The following is a 24,128-nucleotide window of genomic DNA, read 5'->3' as shown; positions in this document are numbered from 1 at the left end:
AAAAACAGCCTAAATTGTACTAGGAATAACTTTAACATAAAAATTCTGTCTACCTGAGACAAAGTCCAATCTATATAAGTAAAGGAGAAAGGGGAAAGATGCTTCCAAAAAAAAAAAAAAGAATGAAAGAAAAAAATAGCAAAGTGTTTGGTATTTTCCCTCTAGGTTATAGCTGCATTAAGTGTTCAGATTCTAATTTTCTCACGCAATTAATTTAAAGTAACAAAAACAATAATGAAAAGCCCTTATTAATCTGGCTGTCTTGTAGTTTTAAACATAAAATGGAATTTTAAATTGGCCTAAAATGTACATTCACTGGATGCTAAAAAAAAAAAAGATTCAAAATAGCAGATGCTCCAGGTTGTACATTTCTGAACAGTTTTCAAAAAGATTTTTGTTCTACTACAAATTCAACACAATATATCTAAATAGAAGGAAAAAAAAAAGAACTAACACTAAGTTTTCCTAACAGGACCTGAAAGAAACGTGGGTTTTCTTAAAATGTAAAATAAAGACAGCATCAAGCAGCTACTGAAGTGCCTATGCTTTCTGTCATTACTGGGGACTCATAACATATGCGTTACTGAGTTGAGTTGTTTAAAGCACAAGTAGTGGTCAAAATTTGGGGGAGATGCTAGAACTGCACGATGGTGGTGGTAGCTATGTGAACTTACGGATTTTCAAAAGTCGTAGAACTGCACACCACAAAGGGTGAATTTTACTGTATGCAAATTTTACCAAATAATAAACTAGAGCAGACATATTTGGAAACGTTTCTATGTAAACAAGATAACAGGGAATTTTTTGCTTTTACCATCACCCAGTCTCCCCAAAGGTGCCTGGAAAAGCAAGTCCTCCGCAATCTGGGGGGTCAGAGCAGGAGGTGGTGGGAGGCCACTAACTACCTCTCCAGAGGGAGATTTTCCTCCCCTAATCACCGCTTTGCCCCTTAAGCATCCACTATTTAGTGGTTGTTCCTGATTCTGAGCAGCTTGTTTCTAGAAATTTGAAATACCCACACCCCATGATCACAAGTAATCAAAGGCAACCCAGAAACATCCCATCCAAGCAAAATATCATGCTGTGACTTTTTACTCTTAAATTTGAAAAATGGAAGTGATATTTATTTCTGATTTATCTGACATTTATTTATCCCGAGAATTATTCTTTTTGAAGAGAAATCCAATAGCTATATCCAAAAGAAAAAGAGTCTTGCCCTTAAGGAAACATCTTAGGACAAAATTACTGATTTCATTTGATAATTTCAGTTGAGTATTTATGAATGAGAAGCACACCCTAAAAGCACTGGATTCATTAAATACCAACTTGTGCCAATTCAGGACCAGTGATTTAAGATATTTTTCCCTAACTCTAGCCTGTTAAGCTAGAACCTGATAACCAACCTCATGTAAGGATTTCCTATTACCCAATCCTTCCAATTCTCTCAATCAGATTAAAGCTGAACCATTCAGAGAATACTAACAAATGATGTTGTGCTGAAAGAAGTGAGATGAAATGCATCAATAAATTTAATCCTGGCAAACTATACCCAGAAGAGTCTATTACTAACAATAGCTAACATGTTTGGGCACTCTCTGTGCCGGCGTCAGAGAGGTTAAGTACTTAGCCCATGGTCACACAGCAATTACGTGGTAGGGATAGGGCTCAAACCCTGGCTTCTAGCTGCAGAACACTACTGCTGTGTTACACATGCCCCCTGCCCTCCTGTCTCAAAGTATTGTAATCTGCAGGCTTATTCAGTGTCTGCTGAGGTCCTCTCAGCAAAAACACTCAATGTGAGCAGGGAGCGGGTAAGGTAGGAAAACCAGGTGCTACTCTCAAGAAGTTTAACTAAAATGTAAAACTTGAGTGCTATGGAAGGTATGAGATAAACTGGTGAAGCATGAGGGATCTTAAGAGCATCGAACATATTCTGGAGGATATTACTGTATTACAGAGTGAACCCCAATGTAAATGATGGACTTTAGTTAATAACAGTGCATCAATATTGGTTCATCAGTTGTAACAAATGTACCACACTAATGTAAGATATTAATAATAGGGGAAAGCATGTATGATGGGGTATAAGAGAACTCACTGTTTCTTCTCCTCAATTTTTTTGCAAACCTAAAACCTCTCTAAAACATGAGGCCTTAATTAAAATAATAATAATTTTAAAAATGAAAAAAATAAATCTAGTGTTTTCAGCTAGTTCCCCAAAGGGCACAAGACCTCATGAGGACAGAAAGAGACTGGGGACATTTGAGAATTTAAACATGCATTGGTGTTAGCAAAACACGTCTATGGAGGAACCCATGGACAAAAGGCCAAGAGCCCTTGCGTTTAGCTAAAGCGCAGGTTACGGGATGGGACAGTGGCGTACCTACTACTGAGCATATCAGACTGGAATGTCAGACTGGGGCTAGACTTTAGAAGACATCTAAATGTTAAGTCAAAGACTTTGAGCTTTATTCTACAAGTAGCTGGGAGTCACTGGAGCTTTTAGAGCAGGGGTATGGCATAAGCAGAACTGCAATAAACCTAATTTAACAGGAGCAAGTCCCATGCCTGACAAGAGTGGAGACGAAAGCCAAGGTGATTAGACAGAGGTTCATTTTAATCATCTAAGCATGAGGTGTGAGGGTTTTCACCACACAGTATAGTAGGTTGCCCTGAAGAGACACACAAGTGAGTAATTACAGAGGAAAATCTAACAGAACCTCAAAACCGGTAGGACATAGAAGCAGGAGAGAAGGAGGGGTCAAAGGTGATGGTGCGGTTTCAAGCCTGGCTGACCACAGGAAAGGTGATATACTTAGCCAAAATAAAGAACACAGCGGTAACCAGAGGTCAGGACATGTGAGTTTGGAGATCAAGAGAGTCAGGGCTCTTATTAGAATCAGAATATTTGTCATCAGTTAGTTGGTTTATAAACATAAAAACTCTCTATAAAAAATAAAATCAATTCGAATACAGCACAAACCACCAGTTCATCCCAGGACAAGAATCAAGAAAAACGATGTATATATGCTGTTTCTAATGCAATAGCATAAAATCAGTACAACACTAGCTTTTCAGGTTTAGGAAACCGAAATAAATTTTCCCAAAATTATCTTCACTATTTTCCGATTTAAGAAGGCATTTAGATGGAAGTTTACGGAAACTTTGTTTTTTTAGTCCAACCTTCCTTAAGATGTGCAAACTTGGTCACATTTGGGATTTGGGAAACATCTTGAACTATTTTTGAGACATCTGAGCCCAGCAAATTCACCATTAGTTTTGCCAAACATATTTCCCTTAATTTGAAAACCTATGTGTATGTTCAAGAAAACACAATCTTTTTGTTTTGGATTCTCAACGTTTAACTCACCAGCATGCTTTGTTCTAATAGCAATGGCTAACGTTTGCAGAACCCTTCCTGTATGTTTATGACATGGCAGCCGTGAAGTAGGTCTTACTATTATCTTGCTAAACTGATAAGAAAATCGGAACGCTGAAAAGTTAATCTGCCTACACTCACATGGCTAGACCTTCATGTTGCCAGAACTCAAACCAAGCTTTCAGATCCCCAAACCTGTGTGTACAAATGAACATCTTATAATCTGAAATCCATTTTATCTGAACATCCTTTCCACTTATCTGCCATGTGCCAGGAAATGGGATGTGGCAAAGAAAAAGGGCGGGCTGGACCTCTCCAGAAACAGGAAACGAAAAACTCACAACCTATGGTCTTTGTAGTGTGAACCACCTGCCCATTTCAGAGCAGAACTGGGCACATAGACTCTTACCATAAAAAAGTCAAGGAGACAAGAATTCATGGTAAAGAACAGCAGATGAATTCCAAACATCCAACGAAACTTAAAGTCATCTTACTCCCAGCTAGAAAGACCAACAGACATCACAATTATTGGTTGGTACAAAGGTAACTGCGGTTTTTGTCATTACTTTTAAAGGCAAAAACCACAATTACCTTTGCACCAACCTAATAACACCTACGCAATGGACAGTGTAAAAGCAAATCACAAGGCCAGGAAGTAACCAAAAGTTAAAGCAAAAAAAAAAAAAAAAAAAGCATCTCCTTAGGAATTTGCGGACCATAGCACTTTCCCCTTACCAGCCTTGAAGAAAATAATTTTTTAAGCAAAGAACCAAATTCTTCTTTTTTAAAGAATCAAAGCAAACAGGAACTTCCTTTGCATCATTAATCTATCAACTTTGGTTTCACATTGCATCAGCATTAGTATAATAATTTCTGCTTTTTATCACTTTAAAGTATGTTCCCAATAACTATCAGATCTGATAAAAGATCCCCAAGACCACAGCCTACACATGTTTATCATTAGTTTCTTTTTTAAAAGCGGAGTTATAGATTAATAGGAACTATCGAATTACTCCTTTAAAACAAAATTATGAGGCAAAACACTTCAAATTGAAAGTTCAGTATTTACAAATCATTGAAAATAATTTTATAAGAGAATGAGAACATGTAGAACATTGGAAGATTTAGATTAAAAAACTCTTATTATTTAGAAAACACAGCATGTAGCTTATGAAGTAATGAATCTATACCAAAAAGGGATTATTAAGGTATTTTACTTACAGTCTTCACACATTGATGGACTTGGACATTTTAAAGTCAACAATTACACCTACTATCTGCATGCATACTTTCTATGGGAAAGCCACCGTGTGAACACCAAAAAGACCACAAATCACAACTGCACTTAAATAATTCAGAAAACTAAATGTCATCTCCTTTGTCATTTACACTTCAAATATAACACTAAAAGTTAAAATCAAGCTATGGGCACATGAAACTGTGGGTACACTGTACTTCCCGCATAAAGATTACTGAAGGCTTTATATGTTGATAGAGGTTCATAAATGTTACAAAAATCAAATTTGCCTTGCTTTTGTCTGTTATACAAGATCTAGAACACAGTTTTTCACTTGCATTATTTTAAATTTCAGTGTTAGGTGGCAAATGCTTCTTTAAAAAGCTGTTCGGGTTTTCTGAACTATACTTTTTGGTTGTGGGTCTGTGTATGTTTAAACAAAACACTATACAAATGTTATTCCAGGAGCAGATACTCTGCTGAGAAAGTATGAAAACAGATCTGTAAGGACATGCAGTGGAATGCAAGTGGTTTGGCTGGGAAGCTCACAATCAAGAACAAATTGCACCACAGAATGGCTGGAAAAGTTAATTAAAGCAACCTCACCAATAACTCAGCCAGTAACAAAACTTTTTTCTTCATTTGTTTGACTTTAATTATAAAATGGTAGATGGGAGAGAAAATGCAGGTATCATATTCATTTGGTTTTTGGAACTGAACTCATTTTTAATTGTTCAGTTACAAATGGATATATTTCAGAGCTTTGTAAAAAAAAAAAAAAAAGCACAAGAAACCTCCTGGAAACAGTAGCAATCAGTGCTACCTGTTATAGCATCCACATGAGTCTGTTTTCCTTTCTATGAATAGCCTCAGTGCAGGTGTCCAAGCATTTCTGAAATGTTTGTAAAGAAACAGAGAAAAGATAGGAAAGGGGACTGAGGAACAGACAGATGGACAGAAGGATGGAGGGCCATGGTGATGTCAGCCACCAGCCAGCACACAGACAGTGCCCCATCTTGGAAAGCCTGCACCCCACGAGAGCTCTAAACCCAAACAGGGCCAGGTCCAAAGCCCACACACCAGTCCCTGTGACCAAGGCCGAGTGCGGAGGCAGCAAGTGACCAGGCTGTGGAAGATAGGGTCTTTGTGCTTCAGGCAATTCATGCCCCTCAGCATAATCCTGGGACTGTAAAGAGGTTCTGAGCTAGTCAGATGAAAACTTAGAAGACTGTAAAAAAGACCATGGTAATTATCAGCATCACATACACAAAGAAAAAAGTTTACTGTCCTTTCTTTTTCTTGTCCCTGTCTTTAAATTCGTTTACTTGTTTTCCAAGAATCTGCCTGTCAGCTTGCAATCCATGCTTAAAAACATCACTTCTATTTTTCTCTTATTTGATTTTTGTCCCAAAATATAAAACAGTAAATCTCTTAGAAGAAATAGGAACACTGAAAAAATGGTCAGAGTTCGCCAGACTTCTAGGATAGTTATCATTTAGGCATGTGCCCTCCAGGTTTGACCAATGAGTGTCTGCCCCCAAACAGGACAGAGTTCATACACACTTAGGAGAAAATGTGGGCATCAAGGGCACAAGCTGATTAAGGCAGGAAGTCAGTGGAATGTGGTTGAGGAAACAGGCGATTATTTAAAACTGTAGCACTAACATTTGTAAACCATGACTGCTCCTTCTCTAGCTAGTTTTATCTTGTGGCTTTCTGGCTGCTGTGGGGCTGGTCAGGTTAGTTCTGTTCCCAGTCACCCTCCACAGAATCACGAGGGAAAGCGGAGGTCCAAGAGCAACTCAAGACAAATGCAGCTGCAGTGGAAAACCTCCTGAGTATGTGCCTCAGGTGTGGGAGTGGCAGAAACAACAGCATCTTCATAAGAATGAAACTCTGTGGCCATGCAGCTGAGACTCACAAACACGACAGGCTTCACGAAGCGCAGCAGCATCTTCTGCCATGCACTTGTTCACATTCGCACACATGCATGCTCACAGTTACTCCTACCACACACACCCGCATATCTACACACTCATGCATACACTCACCCACCCCCTATACACTCACACTTACCCACGCCCTCACACACAGGCACGTACACTCACACAAACTATAAAGATAACCAAAAGTTGATGTTTCCTGAAGCAAAATACATAGAAAGCATTTATTCTTACAAAATTACTGTAAAAATTACTGAATAACCAACACTGCATATACTGATTCTATTTCCAAAATAATAAATTTGCCTAATTTTTACCAATTCCAGAGAAAAGAAACCAGGGTAACATATTTTTTTAGAAGAAATACCTTCTATTGGATGAAAAATGCAAATATTCTGGCTCAATTAAAATAAGCTCCAGTCTTGACTTTAAACACCATCAATACAGGAAGTATTTTCACATACATGTAAATTCATTATTTTAACTTAGACATAAACATATCTCCCTAAGGATCAATTTAAAGTTGGAGCCATTTGCCAGCGGGTTTGAGAGCCAGCTCCTTCCATACCCAGTGCAGTCAGCATAGCACACTCATGAAACTGGGTGAAGTGCAGGTGAGAAGCGCAGGCTCTCAGCAGGCATGGAGAGGCCCACAGAGAAGTGGCCAGGCTGCTTGGAAGTATCTGCCCTTGGAGTCTAAGATTCCCGACCGGGGTTACCTTCCAAAGGAGATTCTGACTCTACAAGTGGATGTAAAAACTTGTAAATCAATCTAGTAACACCTGTCTTGGAATATAGAAAATATAAGAATAGCAGGTTGGCTCATACAAATCAGTGTACCCAGATAGGCAGTGTCCAGGAACTAGGAGAAAGGGCCAGCTCATTCTTCCTAAAGGTCCATGGAAAAGCAGAGAAATTCAGGGAAGCCAGGAAGGGCTATGAAATCTACAAAAAGTAAAGGCATTAGTGGCCCACAAGCGAGAAACAGCAGGGACAGCAAGTGAAGGATACCATTAACATATTCAGCCTGTTTGTACCAGGGAGGCTCTGAAATTTATTTTCAACACTCCATGCTTGAACTGAAGCCTCTCAACACTTGGCTTAAAATTTAAAAATACAGAATACAGAAACAGTGGCTCTACGTTAACTCTGAACACAAATGAGTAAATTAAATTTTTATAAGCTAACAACAAAACCTGCCTCTCAGATACCAGCATTACCTTGAGGTTCAATCATTAACAAGTCTTAGAATCCTCTAAAGTAGTCTACTTAAAGTTGGGTGGGGGGACATTCCTGTCCTGTCACTAATTTTGACAAGACAACTTTTGTGTCTTTGTACTAATTATTCCGAGTAGCATAGATGATCCACATGCAACACAAAGCATTTTGAACTCTTGCCAGACTAGTCAAGATGATTTCCAAAATGCCAAAACAGGAACTTCTGATAACAAATAACCTATCACATTTACATCTCAAATTAGAAAGTTTGGAAGTCAACGTGTGAATTGAGTGCCAAAATAGAGATTACTAAATTCCATGCCCCGCCCCCCTCAACCCCATTTGCTTTCTTTAGCCTCTCCTAGAACAAACACTGGTCCAGGTGCAAACGCTCAATTCACAAGGAATGCAGAGAACACAGAAATGACTCCAGGCTGGGCTGCTGGTAATCCCTGTGCTGCTCACCATTAGAAGTGGTGCTGGAGGCAACGGCTTTCTCACTCACATCTGCTCGAGTGGAGCACTTCACTATGGAATTCTCAACTTTTTTCTTTTCAGTGGCCGTGGAGCTGTGGGACTGGGCCTCCATGATGTCTTCTCATTACTTCAGCTCTCTTCGACCAAAAACGCCTAAAGAAAACAACAGAGCCATCAACTTCCCAAAACGGTGGAAAAAAAAAACTTTCCGAAGTCCACTTCACCTGTCATCTGAGAAAAGCCGAAATTCAAAATGTGGGTGACACTTCTCCATAGGTTTTCTGGCAAAAATATCTCAAAGTTTAACAAACCAGTGAAACTCTATCTACACATGCGAAAAAGAGAACAGAGGGAAATGTCCATAATGTGGTACTTTTTCCAAATCCCTACTGAACATTTGGTATCAAATGGTCTAAAAATCTCAATTTGCAACTGTGCCTATCATGTGAAACAAGTGTCACATTACTTTTTAAAGCCGTATCTGCAAATGTCTCCTCAGGTGGCCAACTTTACAGGAAGGGGCATTGGAGCAACTTCCAAAGCAGGGGTGTTTTAATTATTAATTGGATGTTTTAAAAAGCGTCCAACAATTTCTAACATCCAAGGCCTACTCCAAGTTTGGAATCAGGATATTCAGGCCAAGTGGTCAGTGAATTTTGCCTCTTTCATGAAGATAGCTGAATTGCAGTATGCCTCTTAATTCAAATTCATTCAGGTAAGCTATACTCTTTAACCTCTTTAAAGCATGAGAATATTTCAGTTCATTTAAGTTACAGTTTTAAGACAAAGGTAATAAAACAACATGCTCTTGATTCTACAAGGAAAAGTTGAAAGGTCTTTGCAATAGCAAAGACTGGGCTCACTTAGGAAATAATAAAACTCAGCTAAAGGGAGGTTCCATAAGTTTGTCTTTCACTGGCTTCATTCATGTGATAATCGCCCTAACTCATCATTCATCAATTTTCACTCTGGTTCATGTTCCTCTTTGCAGTCATGTTCTACACCTACAAAGAATACAAGAAAAGAGGACAAGCACTCTCTCTAGCATGTTTTCTTCAGGTTATCTAGATTGCAACATTCGTGGAAAGCATTTCTTAGGTCTGGCCATCTGTTTATTTTTCTACATTTAGTAGATGTCGACATCCTCAATCACAGCAGTGGTTAGTGAAATGAAATAAGCAACTGCTCGACCAACTGAAAAAGTTAAAATACCAGGTAAAATATTTTCAGTGTACTTTAACTCCTATTTGCAAGGGAACTGCAAGCTCTTCATTGTATAATAAGTTCCCCCTTGATCTGGAATTCGAGTAACTAGAATGCTTAAGAACCAGAGGCCACACGGCACACTGTAGCAGCAGCTCTTCCACTCACTTCCATCTCTTTTCTGAGATTATCCAGTGTCATTCATTGTAAAACACACAAGTTATTTAAGAACAGCTTTTGTAGCGTAAAAAAGAAAAAAGAAGCACTAAGTTAAATTTACATATCAATTGTAAGATCCACTCCAAATTCAGAGACACCCCTCAAAGGGCACTGACAAAGTATTATACAACAGAAAAGGGGGCTTGAGATTTCCCTTCCCAGCGCAGCCACCATGCGTTGAGTCCCAAGGGCAGGGCTACCTGCATGGCGCCCCCTGGAGCTAGCTGGACAGTGCACAGCTGCCAGCAACCTGTTGCTGAGCCTCAGTGGTCTCATCCGTCAAATGACAGAATCAGACAGTGAGATCTGACCTTTTTCTTTGGGCAGGGGGAGCACATCCTCTTCTTTAAGAACGTGTTAAAAGTTAAAAAGCTTCTCTCCAGAAGTACGCTTAAACTCAAAATTTCTAAGGGCTCACAGACCTTCCAAGCTTTTCCAAGAATATGGATAGAGACCCCTTAAAGGAGAAATCATTGATGGTCCCTTCTAGCTCTAACAATCTCAGAATAATTATTTTTTGCAATGGTCCTTCAAAATTGATTTAAGTATCATCTTTAAAGTATGCCACAAGAATAATCCAATACCATTGGCATCACTGTTTCTCATTCGGTACAAGAACCATTTGTATCAGTGTTGTTTCAGTGCTTGCTAAACATTCAGATTCATGCAACGCATTTGCCTTGGAGGGTGGCACCCAGGAACCTCAAGTTTAGCAAGCATTACTAATTGTCAGATTCACCAAAGCTGTTTTTTTTTTTACTTTTCATTTTTTGAGACAGAGTCTCGCACTGTCACCCGGGCTATAGTGCATGGTGTGATCTTGGCTCACTGCAACCTCCACCTCCCAGGTTCACAATTCTCCTGCCTCAGTCTCCTGAGTAGCTGGAATTACAGGTGCACACCACCACACCCAGCTAATTTTTTGTATTTTTAGCTGAGGCGGGGTTTCACTATGTTGGCCAGACTGGTCTCAAACTCCTGACTTCATGATCCACCTGCCTCGGCCTTCCAAAGTGCTGGGATTACCAGTATGAGCCTTGAACAGCTGTTCTATATGTTTATTTTTGCTCACTGCTGTATACCCACTGCAGTAGATACTCACTGAAGTCTTTGCTGACCAGATGAATCAATGAATGAGCTGCACCCCAGAATCCTGAATTCCAACGGCCTACACAAACCTATCCTAGCACCCATCACAATGATAATAAACTTTCCCTCATCTGGAAAAGTCTGTGCTGAACATCCACCTCCCCTTTCCAGACTGTAAGCTCCATGAGGACAAGGCTTCTACTTTCCCTGCACTTAGTTCACGTGAGAATTTACTTTGTGTGCTTAGTTTACTGAGCACATAAATGGTTGCATCAATGACCCTGTGACTTACAGGACTGCAGTGTCTTGAATTTCAGTCACCATTGGTTTAGCTACATACATTTTCTTTTCATATTCAGTGTTTCCTTGAAGACTGGCAAATTCTATAAAAACTAAAAACTTTAAAATATTTAATCCAAACACTCCATTCTTAACCATTTGAGATAAACAGGCATTTACTATGCTGTAATTGTTCCCTTAGACACACACTAACAGTTTTATAGGCCGTATTTGGGTAGAGCATACAACGTTAAAACTGCACACTGAAACATGCAAATGGATCAGAAAACCTCATTAAGAGATGGGATTCCTAGTAAGAACTAAGTATCTTCCTAAGTAGAGGGTGCTAATTAATAGGAATCAGGAGACAAGTTCCCAAAATTCCTTGACAAACTTGGTTTCTGTGGAGTTGTTGGTTTTTCCCCCAAGGCAAAGGACTTTAACAAAGCAATAAAACCCTCCCAATGCTCATCACCATAGAGAGAAGCTCAGTGAGAAGAGGTAAAGCTCCAGGCACTGACTGAAATCACACTAATTAATGGTCTTAAAGAATACTAATTCCAAACCCCCACCGCCCCATCTGAAATGGATTTTTTAAAAACAGGCCCTTGGTCACTCAACAATCTACCCCTTCTTCTATTTTGACAACTTATTTTTGGATCTCATTAGTTAGTAACTAATTATTTAAAAGTGTGGTTTCTGCTTGGAACAGGGCTATAAAGATGGCAACGTGCCAAATCAGACATCTGCTTCCTGTACATTCCTATAAATTATATCAGCTTATTTTACAACTTTGTCCCTGTCAGTTATAAAGGAGAAAGTTTTAACATTCTAGACACCCACACCTCATCAAACTGTGGGTGAAGAGTCAGTGAGCGGCAAACCGTGGCTGTTTTTAGTTGTGGTGATGGAATTTTCAAGGACAAGTAAGAGGAGTTTGGAAACTCAGTCCCGCGCTGGTCCAATCAAGTATTCGTGATAGAAGTGACCAGTAAAAATTCCTCATGGAATCCTGAAACACCACTTGGGCAGTAGCTCCATGACACTTTTAAAACCTGGAGTTTTTTAAATAATCATATATAATTTAGAACTTAAGCATCAAGGGAAAACTTTAAGTTCTGCTTCACTTCAAAGACTTTTCCCTGAGGAAAACAAGCCACTGTTTTTCAGATGTGAATGAAATGATACCTTTTTCCCCTGATACAGTTTCCTTGCTTACAACTCTACACTGTTCTCCTTCAATCCCTTTCACCACTGAAACATTACATGCAAGATTTGCTGGCATGCCCCTTGACTTTTCATGCTTAAGGGGAAAAATGTTTGTAGCTGATGTTTGAGTCCCAGCAGCTCAGTGAAAAAAAAAAAGGAACCAAGGAAAATTGCTCTAATGGTATATCCCTCCTAAAGCTTGAAGTTTCATAGGTAAAAGGAGGGATAAACATTCCTTCCCGAAAGCAAACAGTCAAGGCTTTTTCCCACTCAACTGTCCCTGAACCTTTTGTAATTTCCCCGAGGCCTAAACCCAAGGCACAATTAATTCCAGACCCTATTTTAAATCTAATCCGTCTCCTACTTGCAACCTGCCTGCAGGTGGGTCTTTTCTTTCTAAATTATAAATCTGAACCTGCGTCAACCTCCTACAACACAAGGCATTTAAAGCTTCCTGAAGCCACTGACCTGGTGATGCTGTAGTGCACGTCTGCATTTGAAAGCGAGCAAGAAGAGAACGGCAACCTTTACCACACTGGCGAATTCTTGCGAGGACCTACATGTTAAACAGCACTTGCACACAAACGCGTCAAGTCGTCCTCTTTAGAGTCACCACTTAGAGCTGCAAGGGGCGGGGGACCAGGGGAGCCCCAGGCAGAAACTTTCAACGTTACAAAGGCGAGTCCCCATTGATTATGGTAATTGTTTTGCTCAGGTTGTACCGGTATGGCCAATTTTGTTTCAAAGTTCGCTCGCTCTCTGCGCTTTCCTGTCGAGTTCCCTTCAGGTTCTGGTTTCCTCCGACGGTGGCAAGGGATGTTTTTCACGCCTTTCACCACTTTTGCCCGCGCCCGCGTCCCCTGCCCGAGGTCCCGGGCCGCGGCGGCGGCGCGGTGGCGGCGCGGTGGGTTCATTAGCGGGAGCTCCCGGCCCGCGCAGCGCCGTCTGCAGCCGCGTCGCCGCATCCATCATCATTACATCAGCGCGGGGAAGTCCACGCCGAGTGCTCCCGGCCCCGGCGCGCCCCAGTCCGCGCGCCAGCAAACAGAGCATGCTGGATTGCTCAGAGATGGCTCTGGGTGTCCGGGGACGGAGGGGGTTCTCCCAGGCCCAGCTTTGATCCGCATTCCTGAAGCGGCCTTTCGGGAGACAATGCAGCTCCGCCAGTCAGGCCGCGGGAAAGGGAAAAACGCCGAGGGCTGGGGGCGGCGTAGGGGTGGGGAGGTGAGTTCCAGCGCCAGCAGCGCCTAGCAGTCTCTCTCCAGTGCGGAGAAGCGGCCTGTATCAAGGCGTTTCAGGCTGGTCACCCGGCTCCTCGGAATATTCAGGGGCATTTGCAAACTCTACAGTTGGCCCAGCCACGTTTCCAGCAGACACTTCCAGGGGCCGGCCCTGGTTGCGTTCAGAGGGCTTTTAACTGGCTGAATTCAGGGAGCTGCGGCCTCCCAGGTACTTTGCAATGCAACCACCCTGTGTGTCGCATTACAATAAAACATTGGGGATCCCTTGAAAAGTCTTCACAAAACCAATAGGTGTGTGCTTCGCTCACAAAACTTCTATTTCACCTTCTATGAACCTGGCCCCCAATGTGTTTTTCTTCACTAGCGGCCATACATAGATTCAGGTGGTGTGAATGGCTAAGACACAGACACTTCGCCTCATTGTCTCTCGGGGAGGCCCTGAGTGGAGCCCCAGTGTCCAACCTTAACAACCAGAGGCTTTCTGTAGCAAATAGAAAGTATGAAAAGACACAATTGTGGAAACGTGCAAAAATTAGCTTTTCCCCTTGCAAGTCTCTGCAGTGAAACCTCTAACCCCAATGGGAGCAGGATTGCTTTATCGTTTAAACACTTACATGTTTAAAAAGGAAGTACCCATGCCAAAGCCAACGTTTAAAATGATGTTTGAAGTGAATGAAACAACTTTCTAATGTAGGGTGAAGTGGAACAGCATCCTTCAATCATGAGAGAGCATCCTTCCTGAACAGCTGACCACTTCATTTCTTTCCCTAAGCCAGTTGGTTTATTTTTAAGTTGCCTAAACTTGGGCAAAAACTCTCTTCGCTTTTTTTCTTAGTGCATTCCAAGATTTAAAACAACTGACTTAAAAGCCTAATTAATGATAACCTGATCTGTCTGTGATAGGTTAAAACAGCTACTGGCAATGAGAGATCAGAAACAGAAGACATTCTGGGCAAGGCAGTACTATTAACAGCACCATGGCTCAGCCTTAAGTGAGAAATTATTCTGTGTAGTTTAGGGAACTATTGCACCAGTGGAAGAAGGCTTTCCTCCAGAGAAATAACACTTATTTACACCTGCCTGTATTTTCATAAGCTGAATAAGCTCCTTGATTTGCTGTTTTAAAAATCCAGAAGAAGGCAGCCTGTTGTAAGGAATTCTGAGGCAACCTACCCTGTATCATTGAAGAGTGACATTGCTCTCATATTTTTATTACTAGTAGATCAACTGCTACTTGAAGATGCTACTCCTGGAGTAACCATCCAGGTAAAACTCCTATTAAAGATATGTACCTCCCTGTAGCTAATTAATAACCCATTTCTCAAAAATAAATAAATTCTTTAGAGAGAGTTTTTTTTTTTTTAACCAAAATCAGGAAGTACAAACTAATGTTGATTTTAACTTTTTGATCAATTCTGGAAGTGAGAAATAGTCTGAGTTTCAATGAGCAAAATGTGGGGAATTTAAAACATTTCAGTGGATTTCAAGTATTCATGCACCACAGAAAACCTCTTACAGGTTTTTAATGTGGTTGATGTTTTTTTGTGTTCAAAATATCTTCTTGAAGGTAAAATCAATTAGATATGCATAACACTTGTGACACCCTAACAGTTCCCAGGATTCCTAAGGCTTCCTTTCCTCTCCCTTCCCTATCTGTGTTGCCTTCCTTTTTAAGCAAGGGGAAAAAAAAGCCCAACTTCATGAGTTCTTAATGAAATCTTCATTAATTTTTAACCATTTCTTCATGTATAATTATTTTACCTTTATATATGATTATTTTTCCATAATCAGGAAAGCTTAGAGCCTTAACTGAAATAAGAAAGCTTCTGTCCATTTTGCTATTGGTAGCTCATGGTTCCCCAAATCCATTGCCTATTGTCTTCAATCTTTCTTTCCTACATTTCTGATGCTCCTAATCACAGATAAGCAGCATTCATGATAGACATCCCCAAATGGAATTACTCTAAGGCGAACTAAATTACTCCAAGGGGAAATAATTGCCTGGCTATGGATTAAGTGAATTTGGTTTTAGTAAATTAACTCCATCTAAACTTTTAAGAAATCCATATATTTAACTTCAACCACGGAAAAGCTTATTTGACATGAAAGTAATCATTACTATTAAAATCACAAATGACATTTCTGTGAGCCAGTTTTACTTTTCTGCCATTTGTAGTTAAAAGAAAAGATCATCAGCTACTCTTTCTCTGTTGCCAGAAGTACTTGATGAGAAACATTTGAGGGGAGTATGAGGTCTCTATTTAATACTTGTTACCATTTCTGAGTTCTGTAAAACTATGAGTCCTATGTGCCTTGCAGGAAGCAGACTGCATAGCAGGTGCCATTAAAGAATGAGCAATAATGTGGAGCAAACTGGCACCTCCACTTGCTGCGGGGTTAGCTGGATACAGGTAATCCTTCTCAGAAGGAGATCTGGAAGTCAGCTATCAGTCTATAGATCAGCTAAGCTCATGAAAACTGTATTCCTCTTAATTCCACATATACCACAAAAACATCATGACTGATCAAATATGTCCCTTGTCTCACTTCCCTGAGGCTTATAGAAATTAAAAGTTTTCACATATTTTCTGAAGAAAAAACTTTAATTATTCTTATAGAACTGGTATAGCTTTGGTTTCTCAGAATCATGTGTGTCTTCACAGTAAGCTTAAGGGAGTATAAGGGAGTAGAGTGTATGTTCTATGAATAGTAATTTACTTTTAAACCATCACAAATATTAGACCAATAACCTGTTGCATGTTAAAATCATCTATAATAGCTATCCCAAAGGTTTAACATATTTTTGTGAAGTACTACTTACCATATTTTATTCTCCCAACTTTTGAACTTTTGATTCTTGGTTCTTAATTGCAGATTTAAAAGCAACATTTTCAGAATTTAAGCATTTGTAATTAAGGCTTATTCAGGAAAAATTATCCCATGGTCCACTTACCCTATGAACTTTGCTTGTTCACAGACAGAATTCTTTAGCTGTCTTATTTTTCCCCCTTGCATGTACAAAACTGCCAGTGTAACCTACACCAAACTACACACCCTCTCAATGAAACTCTCTGATATGGAATTTCATTGTAGTACCCACAGTTCAAACAGCAGACGCTGTCCTGAAGTGGCATGGCCTGCTCCACACGTCTGGCCACTGGATTCCAAGTTTCCATACATCAGAGTCATTAGGCTTCATTCTTAAGCTGCTGGATGAAGTTTCTCTACACACTGCTAACTTTCTTCAGACTGAATCATTCTTTTTAAAAATATCACAAAATGAAATCAATAATAGGGCTTAACTGCCTCAGTCCTTCATTACTGCAATTTGAAACTTATCTTTCATCTAAATGGTGAGTTTTCAGTCTCTTTTTGTAAAAATCAATAGTTTGTAATGTAAAGCACTCTGGAGCCTTCTTAGGCATTTCATGCAATCTTTAAAAAAAAGTTCAAGTAGCAGAAGCTAAAAATTTCCACATGGAAATAAGCAATATAATATCACACTTCATTCCAAAGTTACTCCAATAAAGATTTCAGTAAAAGTGCACTTATCTCTCATTACTTAATTAATTTAATTTTGTGGCATAAAAATTTTAGAAGAACACAATCAAACACTTGTGGTCAAAATGTACTCCTGTGCCACCCTCCCCCACAGCCTAGCCCCCTCCCCTCTCAAAGAAAAGAAAAGAAAAGCCCCTCTAGCTGTTTCAGGCCAGCAGTCAATCCAATTTACTGCAGGTACAATTTATATGTACAGTGCATGCCACAACAAAACCACAGTATGATGCCAACACGGCCCTTAAGAAAGTTTTCCCCTAAATCTCTGGAAAGGAGCTTTAAAAGAAAGCAAGGATTACAGTCAGCTAGAAGGTAGGGAGGGGACTTACCTCAAACCCAGCCAAGCGGAAATCAGAGCAGTAATTCTACAAGTCGACAGAGTACACTTTCAAAGCTATAATGGTGTGAAGAAGTGCTGGGCAGCATGGCCTGAAGGCAGCACTAATACACTGATGACTAATGGCTGGACCCGGGCAGACAATGAATTTGGGGCTTGAACACTAACAGAAACCATGCAGTACTTTGACAAATGGGCTTTCACAATTTCATTCATTGAATAACCTTTAAGCACAAAATTGGCTAGGGTTCTCCTGGGAATTATATGACATGTTGTTGGACAATGATGTAAGTATTTTCTTTTTTAATTATGACTCCTATGCAAAATGCAAAAGCGCCATATATGAGGATACAACCATAGACACCACAGATGCAGATGTGGAGCTCAACACAATATTGCCTTTCAGGAGGGGGCTGAAATGTTCCAAAGCCACCTTATTAACTATGTAATGGCTTTTTCATTCAGCTTCTTTAGAAGGCCATAGATTTTCTGAGACATTTTGTCGGGTTGAAATATACACACACAGAACAAAAAACACTTTCACATTTAAAAAACCAAAAGACACTCACAGAGGTAATGAGTAGTGAAGAAAGCTGGCACTCAAATATAGTGCATTTAGAAGTACAAGTGGAAAAAGTCTCATTTTCAGGGGCCAGGCAAAAGAAAAGTGCCATAAAACAATTGAGAGACCATGTAAAGTTTGCGATCAAATGCACTTCCAAACACATTTAACATCCAATTTCTTTCAAACAGCCCTCCTCCCTCTCCCCAGAGTGACTGGCCTTTCAATTTAAAAATAATAATTTTGGCAATTTTTAAAAAGAGAATGAAATATCTAAAGTGTCTCTAAATTAACAAGTACCACTTACTCCAGACAGCATTGCCTTTAGCAGCTCCTAAAAACTTAAGAAAAGGATCTTAAAACAGGAAGCTTAGTGAGCTCATAAAACTGTTGCTGGAGCCAGGAACACATAGCATATTTAATCTGCAAACTGTGAGAGTCTACAGTGATTTCAGCAAGATCTGAGGCATGCCCTCAAGGTTTGCTGGGATCTGGGATTAGGGGGTTGATAAGAACCTCCACTGCCCATGGACATGTTTTTCTTCTGCAGTTAAACACAAATGCATAGAGACGTTTGACTGCTGCTTGGCGTTACTGCTCAAGTTATATAAAAGCTTTGCAGCTCCTTTTGCTGTCAATATATCAAAGTTTAAAAAAAATCATCAAAGTGTGAAATTTCATTTAAAGTCTTCCCCAGTCTACAGCTCTATTTCACAGGCCCATCAAATAAAAGTAAAGATGAAAAATATACTGAAAGTACTTGAAAAAGTTTGCAGCAGTACCCCTGCCCTGTTGTTGTTTATTCTGTCTCCCTTTATTTGCTTTGAAACCAGAAACAAATCAATTTTCATCTAGAAAAATGACAACGTGAAGCTTAGGGCAGCATCTTCTCCTAGGCTTTAATGAAAAAACAACCTGAAGTCATTACTAGAGTGGAACCTTTTGTTTAACAAACGTGTGTGTGTGTGTGTGTGTGTGTGTGTGTGTGTGTCTCCCTTAAAGTCATTTCAGCATTTTAATTGCCTCTCATGATATAAGTTGGCAGAAAATTTCTTGAATCTTCCACAACAAATCAGAACGACTTCAGAATATGAATGCCAGCAAAACTAAAACCTCCTTCAAAGAATTCTTTAGCTGGGGATTTACAACAATTGCATAAAGAAGAAAAGTCTGACTTTTAAGATAAGCTACTATAGTCTAAAAGCATTAACATTCCATTACTAAGGTTTTCTTGAGGATTTCATGACTCATTGATTCACTTTTCCTTCAAGACTGGTTTTTCTTAGTATATTACTGTCTCCATATAAGTGAGTGCATGCAACAATGATCATTAAATTATTATCTTTCCTAAGCTCCCAAACGCTATCCTCAGAAAAAAAAGGAGGAGGAGAAGAGGTCTCAGTAAGCGGGATACCTTACACAGAAGGAAGGACTTCTAAATGGCTAAGCACAGAGGAAGTCTGAAACCCTTACAGCATGCAGGTAATTAAGGAAACTTCAATGGCCAAGAAACAAAGGAAAGCCCAACTTTTAGGCTTGGTCATCAAATTGATAAATTAACGATTCTTTCATTAAATAAGTAATGAAATAACTCAACAGAGCCATTTTTCATCAGTACTGAATTTTCTCATTTCTGTCTATGGTCCTTTGCAAATTAGATATACAATAGAAATGTGTTTATATCAAGGTTCAATCAAGGAACACAGCATGTTAAAGGCACCGGGAATTGGTAGGCATCTGAGTTGGACCTACTAGACTATTAACAATAATACAATCTATATCTTTTAAAGTGTTTCTGCTTGTGTGAAATTTCACTAGACACCTCTCACATTGGACTCATTCATGCATCTTAAACCAAAGCTTCCCTAGGCTGACTTTAAGAATTACATACCCTGAAAGGATCTCCCCTTAGGCGGGGAGTTTCTAATTAAATAGCTTTTAGTATAAAATAAACTCTCTACTCTGTATAAGCATGCTATTACAACTAATTTAAATGTTATTTCATGTTTGTTTTAGGTTTGAATATAGTCTAACTGGCCAAAGTGTTTGTGTACCAGGTTGTTAAGACCAATATTTCCTAACATAAACAAATTCTTTAGATACTTCACAGAGTTTACATTGTTAAAACCAATACCGGCAGCTTTAATACATCCCCTCAACTGAAATACTATTCTGCTTTAGAAAAATGAAGAGATTTTGAGGCTATTTCACTATTTTAAAACATAGCATTTTCCTCCTTCAAAATAATCTTGACACATGTAATTAAGAAACTGTCAGACGGCTATTAATTTTTAATCTAAAACCTAAATGAAATAATTACAGGAATCAATCAATAAGGCACCTCTTCAAAATTACCGAGCAATTACATAAATACTCAAAATTAATACTTTAGGCCAATTCTTGTAGATTTCGGTCTATAATATGCTAAGACATCAAACAAGACAAAAAGTGTAGCATGGGGAGGATGAATGGTTTCTGCCTTAAATAGGCTGAAAAGAGCTCATTTCAGATGGCCAGGGTGCAGGACCCCCACCAGCCATGCCCAACGCGCTCAAGCTGAAACTCTTTTATTTTTAAAAGTTAATTTATTTCCACCAGACAGGTATTTCAGGGATCTAAAAAAAAAACTGGCCTCATCCAAATTCTGTACAAAAATCACATTTAGGAGGGAAAGGTCTAATTACACGAATTTTCAGCGAAGTTTATATACTGTGCTCTAGAAAGCCTAACTGGGGAGAAGAGGGAGGAAAGGAAAAGGGGAGCAGGAGGTATTTTTTAGAACTAATAATACCAGTCTGGCTAATGGCACTGCCATGTATTTGCACAGCGGCCGGCCCTCCATACCTCTGACTAAAGGGTTATTTGACTTGGAGACGCGGACAGTCCATCATTTCAAACTGAAGTGGCAGCTGGAAAATGTGGAACAGCTGGCAAAGAGCTTGGAGAAAATGTTTTACATAAATATATGTACATATAAACTGGCAGAGGGCCATGAGCACTGTACCCAAGGCCAGAATCTACCCGGCAGTCTGCACTGGATAGATGAGAAGTTGGGGCAGGAGGAGCAGTGGCGGAGGAAACCTCCTTAATCCTCTTTCCACGCGGGGTCAGGAAGGGAAGCCTGGGGTGCAGCGCCTCTCGGGGGACGGCATCTTACAGAAGGAGGTGCAGTCGGGGACAGGAGCATAAAGTTCAGGAAAGGATAAAAGGCCGGGTGTGGAGTCTAGCGTCCGCTTTGGGCAATCTACTTAAAAGTCGCTTCACAAACTCTCCAAGCTTGGGGTCAATATTTACACCCTCTCTGCCTTCTCCCGCCTACTTTCCCGCTGCTACTCAAGAAAGTAACTGTCCCCTGCTGCTCTGTGTAAATGCGGCACCTTAAATGATTATTGCATGGACCACAGTTATTGTGTATCTGTGCGCGCTGCCCCTAGAAAGGAAAAGAAATAAAAGAGAGTCCCAAATCATATACAGATGGTACAACTTTCACTTTTCCTCTAGGACGACGGAGGCGCGCCTCTCTCCATCCGCTCACTCCACACCCCCGCCCTCCGAAACGAAGCCCCGGCGGGAGAAGCCCCCGCAGCGGCGGGCCCCGCGCGCACCACCTCGCCGCCCGCCTCCTTCCGCCCATCCCGAGCGCCGTGCGCGCCCGAAGCCCGAGCCGAAGAGCGCCACCGCGCCGAGCAAGGAGTCCGGCGTGTGCGGGGCTCGCGGAGTTCTTCGGCACCCTTTGGGTGGGGGCGGAGGCGAGGGGCGCCGTCGCTACTGCCGCAAACTTCGTCCCTCCTCCGGGAGGTGAAATTATCCCGTCCGTCTCCGGCTGGCCGGCGGGTCAGACTCTTGGAAAGGGACCTTCCAGGAGGAGGGAGCGAATGCAAGACTTGCTCGGATGCCTCACGGGCGGCTCTCTAAATCTGGGCGCCTTTTGACAGCCATTTTCACTCCATCCCGTCCCCCCGCTGGGGACCACCTCTAGCCCCGGAGGCGCGGCCGCGGCCGTCGGAGCGGGCTGAGGAACAAAGAACTTCGAGCGGGACGTACCTGCGGCGGCAGCGGCTGTCAAGTCCCCGAACTTCCCATAGACCCGCGGACGGGGCGCGGGCGGGAGGCTCCGGGCTCCGCGCGGCCGCGGGCGGCTTGGGCTACCGCGAGCGGCCAGGCTGGGCGCGGGGTGCGCCCGCCGCGGGCATAGTGCGGCGCGGGTGGCCGCGGGGCGCGCGGGGAAGGCGGGAGAGCGGCGCGGGCGAGTGGGAGCAGCGGGTGTGCGCGAGTGCGAGTGTGCGAGCGCGCCGGTGGCGCTGCCCCTGCCCGCTCCCTCCCGCTCGTGCAGCTCCGGCATCAGTTTCGGGGATCGTGTAATCCGATCCCTTCTGACTCACAGGCCCTGAGTGACAGTTCTGATTTGGTTCAACTGCGGGAGGGAGGGGAAAGAGAAAGAAAGAAACCCCCAGCCGTACGCCTCTCCTGGCATCCAATCGAGTTTCTGGAAAAAGGTCCCATCCCAGCCTGGAACCCCGCGCTGGGTGGAGAAGCCCCCCGGCCCGACCCCGCGCCGCCTGCGCTACTCACGGGGTGGAAAAGTTGTCCCTCGGCTCCGCGCTCCCCTCCCGCGCGCTCCCTCCTTCCCTCCTCTCCTCCTCTTCCTCCTCCTCCCCGCGCTCCTCCTCCCCCAAGTTTTAACAGATGTTGCCGGACTCTCCCCGCTCCCTCGCGCTCCCTCTTCCTCCGCCCCCACCCCCGCCCCGTCCCTTTTCTTTCAGCCACTCTGGCTCGGAGAGGACGCGCTGAGCAGCAGGACGCCTGCCCCCGCAGGGGGCGAAGTTGGGAAAACTTGGAGTGCTGCTCGCCTTACTTTTGCTTTCTCGCTCCTTCCAGGCCGTGCCGGGGGCCCGCGCTTCTCCCTCCCGCCAGGTCCCCAAGCCCGGAGTAGGTCCCAGCTGCGAGGCGGGCGGCGGCGGCGGGGAGGCGGTGCGTCGCGGACCGGGGTCGGGGGCTGGCGGGGGGAGCCCGGGCGCCGCGAGCCACGCGCGCGCTCCCTCCCCGCCCTCCGCCTCCTCCGCCCCTCCCCGGTCTTCACATAGACACATTCAAGCCTGCTCCTCCTCTTCCCCCTCCTTGACCCTGCGCCCGCACGGCGCGCCGAGGCCCCACCCACCCGGCGAGGGGATGGGGGCCCGGGCGTGATGTCACCCGCGCCGTCCCTCGCCGCCCGGCCGGGACGCCCCCCAACCGCGCGCCCTGGCGCCCGGGCTGCGTCCTGCCTGCTCCCATCTTCTCCCACCCAGCCTCTCCTCTTTCTCACTCTCGCTCTAGGGCTGGACTCCCCTTTATTCTTGTAAGGCCTCTCTGATTACCACCGCCTCCTTACCTTTAGCTCCCCATCTCCTTGTTTTACGTTTTCCTCAGGCCAACCCCGAAATTCCCTCTCTCACGGGATGCCTTTGGAAGTTCAGGGTTTTTATCTCCACGGACTTGTCTGTCCTCAGGGCTAAATCCGCGAAGTGAGTAGGAGTTCCCACCACATTGCCTGCTGTCCCTATGGGCCACTTTATAAAAAACACAAAAACAAAGACCCCGGGCTTGGAGACTGGACTCGTAACGTGCTGCTTTTCCGTGAGCTACTAAGTGTCTCTGTCCCTGCGTCCTTTTCAGAGGCCCGTGCTAGTAAGTTATGTTGCCTCCTTCCTCCACCAGCCAGTCCATGTTCATGTGCGTCCCTTCAGTGTATCCAACCTGGACCTGTAACTTAAAAGAGGAGTTCTCAGGGGGAAACAAAGGAAGAAAAAGAAAGAAAGAAAAGAAAGCCCCTGTGACATTCCAACTTCCCCTCCTCCTGAGTAAGCTCGGTCCACCCACCCACCCGGCCAGAAGCGCCCCGGAGCTCCCGGTGGCTTGTGTGGCGTCGCTGCCGCCAAGTGTCTTGACGGAAGAAGAGAGTGGGTGGATGAATGATGAGCTATTAGGATTTGAAGAGCATTTTGAGATTCAAATGCTTAGCTGAAGAATCTTTTAACGAAATTGATGGTGGTATTCACTGTTTGTTTTTTGGGACTCCTTCCTTGTCACAATGACATGACGAATGCAGAGTCAGACAAGGTTTTATGGTGGAAGTGGTGGAGGTAGGAGCTAAAGGCCCTTGTTAGCCATTTGTTTTAAGGTTTCCCTCAACCTCAC

General features: G+C 42.6%; 1 protein-coding gene across 3 annotated transcripts in view; it reads right to left on the bottom strand.

The window, feature by feature from the left end:
* GLI3 (GLI family zinc finger 3) overlaps nt 1–22,595 on the bottom strand; it is a 272,398-nt gene extending 249,803 nt beyond the window's left edge. Inside the window, exons 1-2 of one of the 3 annotated variants that reach the window (XM_012473481.2) lie at nt 22,524–22,595; nt 8,243–8,407 (exon numbers count right to left, since the gene is read on the bottom strand). In XM_012473481.2, coding sequence (XP_012328904.2) covers nt 8,243–8,366 — 124 coding nt within the window. In that variant the 5' untranslated portion in view covers nt 8,367–8,407; nt 22,524–22,595. Of the gene's footprint in view, nt 1–8,242; nt 8,408–22,523 lie in introns of those variants that run through there. The other 2 variants (XM_012473500.2, XM_064366746.1) reach the window with 2 other exon arrangements.
* Between the last annotated feature and the right edge of the window lie 1,533 nt (nt 22,596–24,128).

Source organism: Aotus nancymaae, unplaced genomic scaffold (genome assembly GCF_030222135.1).
Source record: "Aotus nancymaae isolate 86718 unplaced genomic scaffold, 86718_ANA_hifiasm-v0.15.2.pri h1tg000065l, whole genome shotgun sequence".
NCBI classification, from domain to species: Eukaryota; Metazoa; Chordata; class Mammalia; order Primates; family Aotidae; genus Aotus; species Aotus nancymaae.
The sequence above is the reverse complement of the archived record's forward strand: the minus strand, read 5'-3'. Positions and strand labels throughout refer to the sequence as shown.